The sequence below is a fragment of the Balaenoptera borealis genome (assembly GCF_965194805.1).
Source record: "Balaenoptera borealis genome assembly, chromosome: 9".
In the NCBI taxonomy this organism is placed as follows: domain Eukaryota; kingdom Metazoa; phylum Chordata; class Mammalia; order Artiodactyla; family Balaenopteridae; genus Balaenoptera; species Balaenoptera borealis.
The window spans coordinates 43,993,825-44,008,554 of NC_138873.1; the positions used below are offsets into that span (position 1 = coordinate 43,993,825).

A 14,730-nucleotide genomic window follows, 5' to 3' on the forward strand; every position below is an offset into this window, starting at 1 on the left:
CATTGGTATCTAGTGTTGAGGCCAGGAATACTAAATCTTGTTCAATATGCAGAATAGTCCTGCAAAACAAAGAACTGCCCTGCCTGAAAGCCAATGGTGCCTGCACTGAGAAATACTGTGCTACGTCTAATAGCAATAAACTCAAGTTCACTACCTGGGGAAAAGAGCAAGTTAGTCTTCTTGTCATCAAAATTTGGCACCTTGTTACAATGCACATGACACCCAGACACTGCTCACTTGTCTTCTGAACTTCTCCCTGCTCCAATCATTTTCCCTCACCTTAAAAGGGCAGGAGGGAGTACCAATATAGGGTCAGCTATTTACACTGCAATACTTTGCAAATAGTGTTAAGGAAAACTTTAGAGCTGCTAGTGACATATTCCTTTTTTTCCTCTTCTATCTAGTCAGTCACCAATCCTTCAATGTAGTCTTTGAAATGATCCTCATGTTTCTTTAAAATGATGCTTGTGCTTCTTTCTCTCTCCTCTTCTCATTCACTCTTCTTCCCCATAAGTCTCTGCACTTAACCACTGAGCATCTGGATGAAAGAAACAGCCTTCAGAGTGGCCCATTCTTAGGCTAATTCCTTTCCTAACAAGTCCACCTCCTCCCTCCAACTGCTGCTAGATGTTCCCTAAACATCTTTTCCTCACCTTGCTTTTTACTCAAAAATCTTCAGTTGAGCTTCTACATCCTATCACCCCTTCATCATTACATCAAAACTTTTTAAAGGTATTGGCACTTTTTCATCTTTGTGTTTTTTTCATCTTTTTCATCTTTGTATTTTCCATTGTGTCGGACATGAAACAGATGCTGAATATATAATTACCATAAAATGGAGATTTGGTTCTCAATTTTTAAGATTTATGTCCAAACTCTTCTTAAAGCTGTTTTGTTTTCTTCTTCAGTCCAAGCCCTTATTAATTTCATTTCCTTTGCACTCTTATGATATTACCATAGCAAAGAATAGAACACTTAGTTTTCTATTACTCATGATTTGTTATTGTTGCAAAATATTTCTGCTAATTAATTAGCTCATAAACTACATACTACTGAGCAAATGGCAGCAACACTCCAACAAGTCCACAGATAATTGTTTATTGCTTGCTGAATAACAATTCCACAGTTTGTCTCTACCAAATTACATCATGATGTAAAATGGGTGTTTGGGGCTTACAGATCCTTTTATAATGTACCCGGGGCTTACAGTATAACCCAATCCTTAATACAAATAATAGAAGACCTGTCATAAGACTAAAGGAGAAGCCTGTAAAGTTAATGGAAGTTTCCCATTATAGGCCATGAGTCTTACAACAGACCTTTCAGTTAAGACATATGAAAAAGAAAAAGAAACAGAGCTAGATAAATGGTGTATCAAATTGTATTAGTTTATATGTAATGAATCTTTCACTTCTGAGTTTGTTTTTGCATCCAGATGACCCTTGAACACTCATTCACTCTCAGTTTCTAAGCAAAGTTCTCAATTAAAGACTGCTTCCACATCTGCAGAAGTTCAAACAGTCTACAAATCACAATTTCTTTATATTTATATGCATGGATCTGTTATGCAAATGTTCTAGAATTATTGTTTGACCAACCAACTTTACTCTTTAATTTGATATATAAAGGAGCTTTGCCTGTAAATCCCCAGGATTCTTCAGAAACAGAACCAGCCCTGAGAACAACCAAGCCTTTAAAAATATTTCCATACTTTATTTCTTCCTATCTTTTTTAAATAAAGAAGGAAAGCATTTTTAATCTCCATTCAGTTACATAGAATTGGAACACTGCTATGTAACAGAAATCATCATACTAATGCACAGAAACTGAAAGTCAAGCAACTTTGGTCGAGGCTGAATTGAATTAAGTGTTGATCTTGTAAACATTTCCATAGGAGGTAGCCATACACATTTGACTTTTTGTCAAATAAGGGATAGTAAACAATGATTCTGAGATCCTAATAAATTAAAGGTATTTTAAAAGCATTAAATAAATGTTTCTCTTTTTTAAAAACCAAAAGTGAAACAGCACACAGATTTTCAATAAATTAAGAAGTGAAATATTAAATCTTCAGAGTTGAAATGTCTGCATCTTCAAAGCTCCACTGGTTTCATTTGATAATGTTTGAAACTATGATTAATAACGGGACCACATTCTAAACAACTTGTGTGCAAGGCAAACTCTGCGAATATTTCCATTCACTATGGTGTTGTCCATAGCTTTACACCAGTGACCTGAAAAACAATACCGTGCCACTGGATATTCCATTTTCTTTTTCTGACGGCGGTCTGAGTAGATAGCATGTGAGCGCTGGAGACTTTTCAGGTTTCAACCCCTACCGAACAGTGCTGGTTTAAGTGCCTCCAGCTGCTGTTCCCATGAACACAGTGTTGATTGGTGGTAGAGAGGATGCCATTTCTCTACCATTTGCTCCATGGGAGTCCAGGGTTTCTTGAGCTGGATATTGACTGGAAGTTCCATACATACACTGGGATGAGGAGGAAGGAATTGGGGTTTGCAAGCTGGATGCTGTAAGGGAAAATATAATCAGCAATTGAAAATTGACTGACAGTTTCTTTTTTCTGTGCCACTCACTTTACGACTTGTGCATTGAGCACATATATCTGTACTAAATTTGAGTGTGTATAATTTCTCAGAGCAATGCTCATCTTTTCTTCCATTTTCCCCCCTGCTATTCTCCCACAAATTTTCCTTCAGTACATTTCACAAAGAAAATTCAATTTCAAACATAAATTCAGACAACTGTATCACCAAAATATATCCCCAGTCTACGTCCTTTTTCCAACTGCACCTCCACAACTGTAGTTCAAACCACCATCTTCTCTTACCTGGACCAACACAGCAGCCTCCTAACTAGTCTCATGACCCTCACCCTGCAGAGAGCAGCCAGGATAATCTTGCTGATGTGTATATCAAATTGTCCCTATTCTCAAATGCTACAATGACTTCCCGTTACTCTTAGAACAAAATCCAAGCTCCTTGCCCTGGTTCCTAACACCCTAGATGAATTGGTCTCTGCCTTCTGATTTATTTTACTCCCCTCTCTTCATTCACCGTACTCAAAACACACGAGCCTTCTTTCTGCCCATTGAATTTTCCCAAAATGTTCCCATTTCAGAAACTATGCAAATTTCCATTTCTTCTGCCTGGAACTCCATCATCAAATCTTCACATCATTGCCTCCTTCTTATCACTCAACTTGCAACTCAAATATTTCTGCCTCAGGAATCCTCTCCGAGCTACCTTACCTAAAGCAGCTCCTCCATTACTATTTGTCATTTTACCCTATTTAATTGACCTGAGAGTAACTGAAATTATCTTTTTAATGCATTTGTTTATATTTTCATTGCCTTATCTCTTCCTACTGGAATGTAAACTTCTTACAAGCAGGAACTCTGACCTGATTACCACCATAACCTCGCACCTAAAATGAGGTTCGGCACATAATAGTAGGTTCTCAAATTTTTTTACTAACTGGCTCACTAGCACTACCTTTCCTGCATTTTTGGTTCCTGCCTTCTCAGTGCTGTTTTTCTTCTTTTTCTAAGTACCATCATCTCTGTCACTAAAAACCAGGCTTTATAATTAAGGAAATATAATTATAGGCCCTAACTCCCCTTGTACTACTCATTCACTCACTCTATTCCCTCTTATCACCCTGAAGCCCTCTTTGCAATTTACTTGTAAGCCAGCTCTGACAACTAAAGCTTAGAATCTGTCCTACACCCAAACTGTGCTCCATCAAAGCAACCACCATCACTACAAGTAAACAGAACTAATAGTAACAATAGCAACTCCGTACATTTCAGTCTCACAGTGAGGAAACTTCCTGAAGTGGAATTTTCTGCTACATTAGAGTAACCCAGAAGCAATGACCATCTGCAGATAGCATAAGATGATAGCAGACTCTGCTCAGGGAGCGTCTGTGATGGTCATAGGAAGGGAAGAAGTGCTTCCTATTGAATTATTGGAAAAATACACTGAGTGAGGAGAAATGCAATTTATTTCATTTTCCCTTATGCTCTGTTTGGGTGTCAATGCCCTCTACTTATGCTAATCTGAAATCAGTTCCAGTGGAAGATTTCAGTCATCTCATATAAACATTAACACTCCACCTTGATACTTATATGGATATAATACTTGCCCTGTGATACCTTATTAGCAGGTTTAGAAACTAAATCTATGCATTTGTTTCTGCCCCTTTCTTCAACTCAGTGATGTAATGAGTTCCTACTATGTGGCAGACTCTCTGCTGGGTGTCGGTGACGCATCTAGTACAAGTTGCCGTATTTTCCTAGGGACAGCAACCTGGCTGGAATAAGAAGCTAGGGGACTTCATGGCAAACATACAGTTTTGTTCATTTTTACTTAAAATGTATGTTATAGAATAAGAAAGCAACATTTTCTACAGAGGTATCTAATCACATTTTACATACAATTGAGAAAGTTATGGTAACCTTCATCACAAGTCACCATTTTTTAAAACTTGGAGTGGTTTTAGGATACTGATGGAGATTATGGGGTCCAAAGACAGCTCTTGGCACTGGCCCTGCTTCCAACAGTGAACAAGAGAAAGTGAGAAAAAGATATCATTATTGCCCTTGTAAAACTTAACAGATTTTTGGACTGCATTTGACAGGTTACATGAATTTTCTGCATACATAATAGATTCCAGAGATTTGTTTTGGAAGGAATACCAGATCTAGCAGTAGGTTGCATGGTGACATGTATATAGAGAAATAGCAAGGCTTTTACTAACAGATTCAGAAACATAACTTCAGATCCGAAGTGATAAACCAACTGTGGGAACGTGAGTGCCCAGTTAACAGTGCATAACTGAGGTTAACAACTTTTAAAGAATGTTTTCAGGAAATGTTAATATAATTTACCTACTACAGGAGTTCGACATGCAACTGCAGGTGGTGTGTCTGCATAAAACGAGCTGGTCTGCTTTCTACTACCATCATCTAAAATGTTGAGCGGATCATGGATGTCACCATAGGGAGGCAGGGAGCGAACACTGCTGATGACAGAAACATGTTGATTCACCATCGATCCAAGTCTGTGAGACTCTGGGTAGTTTACGTTGCTTCCATAGTACCCTACAACAGAAAATGTTAAGTATGTACAGTTAACTTATTACAAGTAATATTCCAGGAAGATAAAAAAAGGACAAGGTAATAGGATAGAGCCCTAGAGATATCATACTGTAAATATTACATTTACATCTACATTTACAATATGGTTGGATTTGTGCTTATATATGGATATGGTTCATTATGTTGTTTTTTGTTTTAAAAAATACATAGGCATTATCGTATTATCAATTTTGAGATGTAAGACAACACCTCTCTCATATTTCCCTTATTTAAATTAACAAGATCTTACAATGCTTATGAAGAAAAAAAAAGGCACTATCAGCCTCTCACAAAGATTACTTGTCAAATACCAATTTTATTTACAGATTCATGTTTCTGGGAGAAGGACTGGCCTACACTGAGGAGAGGAGCATCCGAGCAGCCTCTACACAGAGCTGACTTTGGTGGCTGACTAAGTCCACAGATTTTTCCAACTCAGTAACCTCAAGGTACTTCAACAGGAGGCACTGCTTGGGTCCTAATCTTTAAGATCTGCTGCTAGTTCTCCGGAAGAAACATTATTCACTAAATTTTCAAAGGACAGAACATTCTTCTTTTGGGCTATTAAGGTTGGTCTCAAACATATGGTTTGACATAATATTTTTGCATCATGCAGGGCATTTAGAAGGGCAACTTTAATAAAGTCACAAGAATTAGGGATATGTTTGTATGTGGCAGAAATTGGCTCCAAATATCTAAGATTCCATGATTTTGAGAAAGCTCTACATGGGATGACATGCTGTTCACCAGAGGTAGAACTCAATGTCTGATTTTGCCTTACTGCCAACTCAAAAGCCAGGAAAAATTCTTTAAAAATGTCAATACCATTAGGTGAATTAGGAGGCAATGTTGCTCCTTGGCAGCTGGCAGCTCCTGCGTTGCTCAGGAAATTGAAGCTTCCTGTATTTAAAAACTGCATATTGTGTGAATCTTGGCCATGTGGGGATGGTCCATAGCTGGAAGATGGCCGAGAATTATACGGGGACCCAGCACAGCTGCCACTGAAGAAGTCTCTAGAAAGCTGCTGTTCACTCCAGACCATGCATCGACTGTGCTCGGGGCGATGAGGATAGAGTCCTGGTGGGGTGTGAGGCTGTGCCCTAAACACAGTCTGATAGTTAGAGTTGGTCCCATAAAAGTCATGGTTGGCTTGAGGGAGAGTAGGATAAACAGGCTCTGAGTATGCCGAGCAGTGTGGTGGGGCTGACAGTACTGGGCCCACACTCGGGGGTCTCCCTGCCATTGGCCCCTGATTAATGACGCTTCCTCGGCTCGCCATGGCTGGAGAAATGGGTGGTGTCATCAGATGACCAGAGCTCTGGGAAAGCTCCATTTGACCTGGAAAAAAGTTACCAGAGCATTCACTAGTGGCAAATTAAAAATAGATGGCTTCACATCTTTTAAAATTATGCACGATTTATTACTATACCTTTTTTCCAGCTTAGTTCATTTCTAACCTCCAAAAATAACAGGACTAGGGACCTATAAAACTCTAGGTTTAAAAAGCATCATCACAGCAGTGTATTTCACAACAGTGGCAACTTTTGGAGTTAGTGACTATGGAGGAAAGTTTGGGATGGCTTCATCCTTCCGTGGGTATAAAGATGATTAGAGACCAAGCTTGGGAAGGGCAAGGGGTCTGCTGTTCACATTTCTCTGTAATTAAAAAACAAGCTGAAGGCTAAATGGTTTGAAGTTTAGGGTAAAAGAAAAGGGCAATAATGTCAAAATGACCATGGCTTCAAAGCGGTCAATTCAAAACTTCATGCAGACCCCACTGATGAGCAATGAGTTATGAAAGCCACCAAATCCCTAGGTCTCCAATTTTCCATTGGTGGAATTACGCCCCTAAACTACCCATGCCAGGTTTAAAATTCTGTATGTTCAATGAAGTAAGGTATATAGAAGGATTTCAAAGAACACATAAGGCAATAAGCAGACTTAAAGTATTATCTAGTAGCTAGTTTAAGCCATAAACATTCAGATTGACAGAAATGGGACCCTAGACCAAAGAGGAAAATTATTGTAATGGTAATCCTAAAATAGCTGAATCTACTTTTTAATGGAGGAGAAATAAAGTCTCCTCAAAATCCAAAAATAAATAAGAAGCTCACATTTTTCGACTTTCAAAGTATTTTAATGATTTTGTGAACACCTAATCTATTTTTTTCTTCCACTAAATGAAAATAACCAATTATTGGGACCTCTGATATAACTAAGAGAGTATGTTAAAATGTGATACCTATCTTAAAAATGGTATTGATAATAATGTGAATGACAAATGTTGAAAATCACAAAAATATTATAAAGCTTTGTTATAAGTCAGTGAAGATAAGCCTTTTTATTTTTGAAATGCCTGGAGTTTACCAGCTTTAAGAAAACAAAGGAATAGGTTCCTGTGAGACATAGTGAAGCCTATGTGGTTTTCTGGGTTGTTTCACAGCCTACCAGTGAGCGGCATGTTGTCTGTATTCCCAGCTGGGAATGGGTGCAGAGCAGAGGTTAAGCCTCCAGGTTGACTGGATGATAGAGGAAGATAGGCTGTTTCCACGTGGCTTTCATTCTTCACGGTATCGCTGGGAACAGTGCTCCCTTTATTACGGTTGGCCAGAAAGCATGAACTCGGAGAAGCAGTGAAGGCAGCTTTACTTGCATCTGGAAAGATTTTTTTAAATAGGAAAGCTAATATCATTGCCACATTCGTAGTGGATAAGCCCAAGTTAAAAGAAAAACTGAAAATGTTCTAGGGTTGTGTCATAAATCTGGAAATTCCTGAGAAGTGTTTTCCATGGGAAATAAGACTGGCAGATCTTTGGTGTTGGCAGTGGTGCTGGTTTTTGTTAACTGTATATTTGTGGATGTAGGTGTGTTCTTCAGGGCACTAAATAATCCACTCTGTAGTGAACAGCCTTCAAAATGCAAGTCATCAGATCCCAAATATATTGTGTCCCTCTTTCTTTAAATTCCTATAGAACTCATCTCTACACCATTTATAAGGTGGTATACCACATGCGCAGTCTTAAATTCTAGTTATTTTTGTATTATCGTCACTTCTCCAATTTTACCTAAGTTCTCAGAAGTTAAGAATATTGATTTGTATTCTTCAGAGTTTCCAGTAAAGTACCTTGACTACTCTATATACCAATGGAGGAAAGAAAAAATAGGGCTCTCTTAGTGTTAGTATCTTGTGTTAGTAGTGACATTTTGGGGGTAAAATCTGAGACTGTTATAAATCCATTTAACATGTGGGCTTACAAATTCTCCAACTTAGATTTCAACAAAGAAATATGCAAAACAAGATATACATTTTAAATTACCTGAGTTCTTCATGTACTTGTCCAGTAAATTCTGTAACTCCTGCTCTTTGTCATTATTAAACTGGGTCTCCATGGCCAACAGAATGTATTCATCAAGAAGCATTCGGATCAAATGGAAAGAACCTTGTTTATGGATAGGGAATGGGGAGAGGGCATTGTGAGATGAAATGAGGGAGAGAAAGAGAAGGAAGGAGAAAGAGAGAAGTCAAGTTATCTTTGTGACCATCTCGCAACACTTTACAAGGAGCAACTGAAATAAACAAATACTTGTTGGACTTTAAATGACCTGCTAAGACCAACATGCTTAACTTGGGTCTCTAATCTTTTTGTGTACCGCCTGCCCAGCTCACTGTGTGTACTGTCCTGCCAGCTCTTTGGCCACTAATTACATCAAAGGAAAATTCGGATGAAAGTGAGACATGCTTTATGCTTTAAGAGGGCACACATTGGAGTGTGATAAGCTTTAACCTGGGGAGAATGAGCTCTACTCTGCTCTATTTCTGTTTACTTTGTACTAAATAATTAGACAATAGCCAACATGGTCTGAAAAAAGTATCAAGTAAGGAGATGTCTTTCTAGCCTGAAACAAAATGCTCTTTCATTTGAAAAAAAAGGAGAAAAGTAATTTTCATGTGGAAGATGTCCTGGAAAACCTTAAACTTCTTTTAACTATTCAACAGATTTTCCAACAAAAGTCTTTTTTCATAATAAGGTCAGGTTTAAATATTGTATAATTTAAGAAACCTTAAATATAAGCAACATATTTCAAATAATAGACAATATATTTTGTTCATCCCTCAATACAAGTTCACTGATTTTATCTAATTCTGTTAAAAATTAAATGAACAAATTTAGTTAATTGTAACCTATTTTATAATGCGAGGATTCTCAAAATGCAACTACTAAATGTGGAGGTACTGTCCAGGAGATAGCATTATAACTACAAACTAAGAATCTCAGAAATTTTAGGAAAAAGAAGGTATTCAATTTTTGAAAAAGCTAACGACTCAATTTTTTCATAAGTTGTATAAATCAGGATAGATGGTTCAAAAACATATGACAGTATGTCTTCCAAGCTGGTCTTTGATTCTTGGAATACAGCTATGAGGGCAGGTTCCTGGGAAAGATGCAAACATTTGCCATATTTCAATGAATAGTGGCTTTGGAAAATAATGTATTAATTATTGTTTATTTGCTTGTTTAACAAAGAAAATTTATCTAAGCACTGATGGAGTGTAATGGTTATAGCTGCTATTTATTGTGTTTACCAGGTTCTGGCAATGTATTTTTATACATATCACGTCACTCAAGTGCCTATATAACCCAATGAAAGAAATATTCTCCCATTTCTACAGTGAGCAGCCTACCTTGGGTTAAGCCAAGCCAAAGAGAAGCAGTGTTAGGATTTAACTCTGCAAGTGGTCTGCTACAAAACCCAGGCTAAAACCAACCATTCTCTACCGGCTCAAGAGTCTGATTTGAGGAATGACAGTGCCACATGTTTAAAAATTGATAGGAAATGTGACTGAGAAATGAATGATGTAATTCATCTAAGAAGAGTTTTATAAAGCACATAAGATACCAAAGCTAGATGCATTGTTCAAGGTGAGATTATGCATTACTCGAGCACCAAAAAAGCTCCACTTTAGCAGAAAGTCTTGAGCCCTCTTCTTTAATGATCTTCCATTTTGTTTGCTGGTCTAAAAGTAAAGGAACAAAATGAAACTATAAAATCTGTCATTTCATTATTACATGCTTCCTACGTAAGATCAAGAGGTAGAAAAACTGACAAATGGACAGATTGACAGGGCATGCCATTTATTTTATCAAATACAATGATTTGTCTAGGGACTTTAATTTTCATCTGGCTTTGCCATCATTTTTCAGGCTAACAGATCTTTATTCTATGTGGTTTTGTTACCTAATAAATTGGACAACGAAATGAAATAATTTACAAAATATTTTCTCTCTTAATTTTCCTTTGACAGAGCTTTAAAAAGAGAAGGCGAAATGTGAAGGAAGGGTTATATATTTCTGTGAATGATTAACTCTGACTTCTCTGGTCCTGAATGATAATCTGTTTTCCTTCCAGGAGAAAAAAAGTCCCTACACTATAACTAGTTTCCTTGATATGGAATGGCTAACACCAACTGGTGATGGATATATTTGTTCTTATGGCCTTGTTTCATGATGGATGACTTGAAGGTTAACTGAAAGAGTTGAAGAAACCACATGAAAACACAAAATACTGAGCTCCTGGAATTAAAAAATGTAAATACTTAAAACCATATCTTCTGTCAGCTTTTATGAAAACGTGCTTTTTAAGAAAAGGGCCAGCTCTTTCCAGTTTCTAAGTTTATCTTTCACTACTGATGTTACACAGCTGTACACTTATTGACTGATAGGGAAGGAATAGTGTCTTGTAGTCTGTCAGAAAACGATGAATAGAATTGAAACTGTGCCCAGTGCTCTCAAATCTGCCATATTTCTAATCCTGATATTTGACTTCCCTTATTGGTAGGGTTTCAAAAGCTTTTCAAAGCATTATTACACACAGCCTATCACCACTCCCCGCCATTCAAGAAATTACAGCCAGTTTAGCATTTACTATTAACAAAATTTTATTTTCTGAATATGTCATTGAAAAATACCTTAATAACTCTCTGCTCTACCACAGTATCCAACCATTCAATAAAAGCCTCCACAGTGGCATTCTTCTTAAGGAGATCTTTCAGTTCTTGGAACACTGTGATAGAGTCATCTACCATGTAAAAAGGAAAAAAAAAAAAAAAGCAGAATATTGCATACTACTTTGAACCCAAGAGGAAACCTAAAAGTAGAAATCATTAATAATTTTATAGAATAAAAGGGCAAGACAGGTAGATTAAATTAAATGTGTTAAAGAAATTAATTTCATATCCTGGAAACTAACAAAAAAATCCTTAGTTCTTTACTCTTCAAAATTTTAATCATAAGTGTATATGTTTTGGTATATATTGAAATGCAGGTTTATATACTATATACTAGGGAAGAATTGTTGTCAGTAGAGATGATTATTCATTTTGAATGCAGTGCTTTCATTAAATGCAACAGATTAGTTGAAACCTAATGACTGAACTAAGCTAGACTTGTTGATTTCCTGCTTTCTGAAATATCCTTTATCTTTAGCAAAAATTAAATTCTGCCCTGAAGAATTGAGCCACTTAAATAAATAATCTTTTATCATGTAAAAGTTAAAGGGGCAGTTAAGGACTATTATTTTATTAAAGAGTTTGAGGTTTACTGAATCCCAAAGGGTAATATAATTTTATGTTAAGAAACAGAAAGCAGGACTGAGGTTGGACTGTCCCCAGAGAGCAGTGTGCTATAGCCTATAGGAGGCTGCATTTTTTGGTGTTTTCAGAGAGAAACGATGGGAGAAATAGTGGGTTGTTATCCCTGGGAAATGGAACCTGGTTGTCCGGTCACACGTCCTGGCTTGGTAAATTCTGTCAGACTGTCCAAACCTAAGCAGGGCATTTCGGCTTTGAAAAACAGTATTGCATTGAGATACCATTTTGGTATGCATTATACGCCATATGATGCCAAGAGTGCAAAACGCATGGAAATGCGTATGCATGTAATATAAAACTGGAAGAAAACTCACAAAACTCAAAACTGTTTTGATTATTCCCAGGTTTTTTCTATTTGGATTATTTCTAGGCAATGAGATTATAGATGACTTTTATTTTCCTCTTAATATTTTCTATATTTTCCAGGTTTTTCACAATCAGTAAGAACAACTGTTTTAAAATAGACAACAATTTTTAAAATTAAAAGCATTTCTCTAAACCAGACTTTCTCAAACAGATATGATTTTGTAGTCCAAGGGGACATTTGGGAATGTCTGGAAACAGATTTGGTTGTCACAACGCGGAGGAGGCTGCTGCTGGCATGTAGGGGAGAGCGGCCAGGGATGCTGCTGAACGCCCTTCAATACACAGGACAGCCCCACTGCCCTATCAAACAGGTAGGCATCCGGCCCAAGACATCGGTAGTGCTGAGGTTGGGAGACCCTGCCCTAAACAAAAAGAGAAGACTTACATTCAGTGTAGATATCAGATTCAGTGTCTGTGCTGCCCGAAATGGTGAGAAGGGCCTGAGATCCAATACTATTCAAGTCAACCTTTTCAATGTCAGATACCATAGAATTCACGACATGCTGGTCAAAGAGAGCTGGTCTGGCAATCTCCATAAAGAAAGTAAAAAAGACACTAAATTATATCACTGATCCTCCATCGAAAGAAAATTTTAGCTTCTAGAGAAATAGTTCCTTGAGAGAAGAGTATCATAAATAACTCTTTTTTTATTTTAAAACTAAAAGCTGTAGCTGAGATTCATGATCATCTCTGTTAAAGGTTTGAAAACTATTTTTGGAATAAGAAAATATTTTTTTTTACCCGTGGTCATAAAATAAGAATTTCACAACGTTAAATTTCTTATCTGGAACTATCCCAAGCTAGTCTTTCAAAATTTAGGGGGCTAGAAACCTTCATAAAGCAAAGGATCATTTGAGGAGAGGGCAAGTCTATTTTAACAATATACAAACATGTAACTCTAATTTAAGAATTACTTTTTCCTCCCTATTTAAGAGAACTAAATTAGAGGTAGTTTAAAATGTGTTGTGGCTTTCACAACATCACACGGGCTCATTCCCCATAACCTATTAATTTTATTAATTGGATTCATTTATTAATTGAATTCATCTGGCAAATAAGAGTTTTACATTTTACGTTTCATTCAAAAGTTTTTTTTTCTTTTTTTACTTTCTATTTTGAAATAATTTAAAATTTACAAAAAAGTTGCAAAAGTAGTGCAGAGTATTTTCACATACTCTCTATCCAGCTTCTCCTAACGTCATCATCTTACATAACCTTTGTATATTATCAAAATCAGGTACAATACTAGTAACGCTGGTACAATATTAGTAACTAAACTAACTAAACTACCGAATTTCATCAGTTTTCCCACTAATGTCCTTTTTCTGTTCTAGCATTCACTCTAGGATCTCATGTTGCATTTAATTGCTGTCTACTTAGTCTCCAATCTCTGAAAGTTCCCCAGTTTTTGCTATCAGATGATTCATTTTTGATTTGGTGACTCAAATACCCTCGGCTTACCAACGTACCTGTGCAAGATGTAAGAAAGATGTTTGTCGTTTCAGAGATGATACAAATCTTCGCACAATAGGTATTTTCTTGTCAGTTAGAGCTTCTGGCAAATTTTCCAAGGATGAAACAACCCATTGTTCCCAATTTTTAGCAAAATTTCTTATGTCTGCTAATAAGCTACAAAAAATCCCCAAAGAACAAAAAACTCTGTATTAAATGCTAAGTAGTTCAAAATGCATTAAATAAATGCAGTTTAATGGAGGTATATTATTACTCTTTGATTCCAAGAACATGACTGAAGTCAGCCTAGGTCTGCCATTTATCATCTTGGTCAAAATACTCAGTCTCCTGAAGGTCCAATTTCCTCATCTGTTAATAGGAATAAGAATAGTATCCAGGGGCTTCCCTAGCAGTCCAGTGGTTAATACTTCGCCTTCCAATGCAGGGTGTGCGGGTTCAATCCCTGGTCGGGGAGCTAAGATCCCACATGACTCGCGGCCAAAAAACCAAAACATAAAACAGAAGCAATATTGTAACAAGTTCAATAAAGACTTTAAAAGTGGTCCACGTCAAAAAAAAAAAAAAATTAAAAAAAAAGAAAGAATAGTATCCATGTCACAGGATTATTATGAGGATTACATGAAATAATTCATGGAAAGTGTTCAGGTTAAAACTTGGCAGGCAGAAAGTGATCAATAAGACATAATTTATTATTAATATTAATTCATAATTCAATCATTTTCTATAAAATATTTCTGGGAAAAGGTAAGTGTGCACTTGATTTTGCATATCTTGGCTTACTGAGAGACACGCATAGGGATCATAATGCCATTTCAGGTATTTAATATTTGTTTCTAGTAACATATTCTTATAATCCAAATATAACTAATTACCACAAACATACTAAATTACCAAAAATTACCACAAACATACTAATTAGAGGACTCCATTTAGGAAATTGCAAAGGTTGGTTGTGTATATATTATGAAAACATACAAAAATTTATAAATCCATCAACAATCTACATATTATATCTCAACAAAACAGATCTAAATATATTTAGGATGGGGCATATGTTGGGGAGCAGTGACATGGTACAGGAAA

General features: G+C 36.6%; 1 protein-coding gene and 1 long non-coding RNA gene across 5 annotated transcripts in view; one reads left to right on the forward strand and one right to left on the reverse strand.

The window, feature by feature from the left end:
- LOC309635287 overlaps positions 1-11,135 on the forward strand; it is a 215,808-nt gene extending 204,673 nt beyond the window's left edge. For all 4 annotated transcript variants that reach the window (XR_014248723.1, XR_014248724.1, XR_014248725.1 and 1 more), the window contains 2 exons: positions 5,486-5,728; positions 10,569-11,135. This is a non-coding gene — a long non-coding RNA (uncharacterized lncRNA). The remainder of the gene's footprint in view (positions 1-5,485; positions 5,729-10,568) is intronic.
- Positions 1,691-14,730, reverse strand: part of RFX6 (regulatory factor X6) — a gene marked incomplete at its 5' end in the record, with an annotated part of 53,557 nt that continues 40,517 nt past the window's right edge. Inside the window, 9 exons of the mRNA XM_082406306.1 lie at positions 1,691-2,529; positions 4,911-5,123; positions 5,985-6,497; positions 7,608-7,814; positions 8,477-8,599; positions 10,059-10,176; positions 11,128-11,237; positions 12,560-12,704; positions 13,644-13,803. Of these exons, the coding sequence (XP_082262432.1) occupies positions 2,354-2,529; positions 4,911-5,123; positions 5,985-6,497; positions 7,608-7,814; positions 8,477-8,599; positions 10,059-10,176; positions 11,128-11,237; positions 12,560-12,704; positions 13,644-13,803 (1,765 nt within the window). The 3' untranslated portion in view covers positions 1,691-2,353. The remainder of the gene's footprint in view (positions 2,530-4,910; positions 5,124-5,984; positions 6,498-7,607; positions 7,815-8,476; positions 8,600-10,058; positions 10,177-11,127; positions 11,238-12,559; positions 12,705-13,643; positions 13,804-14,730) is intronic.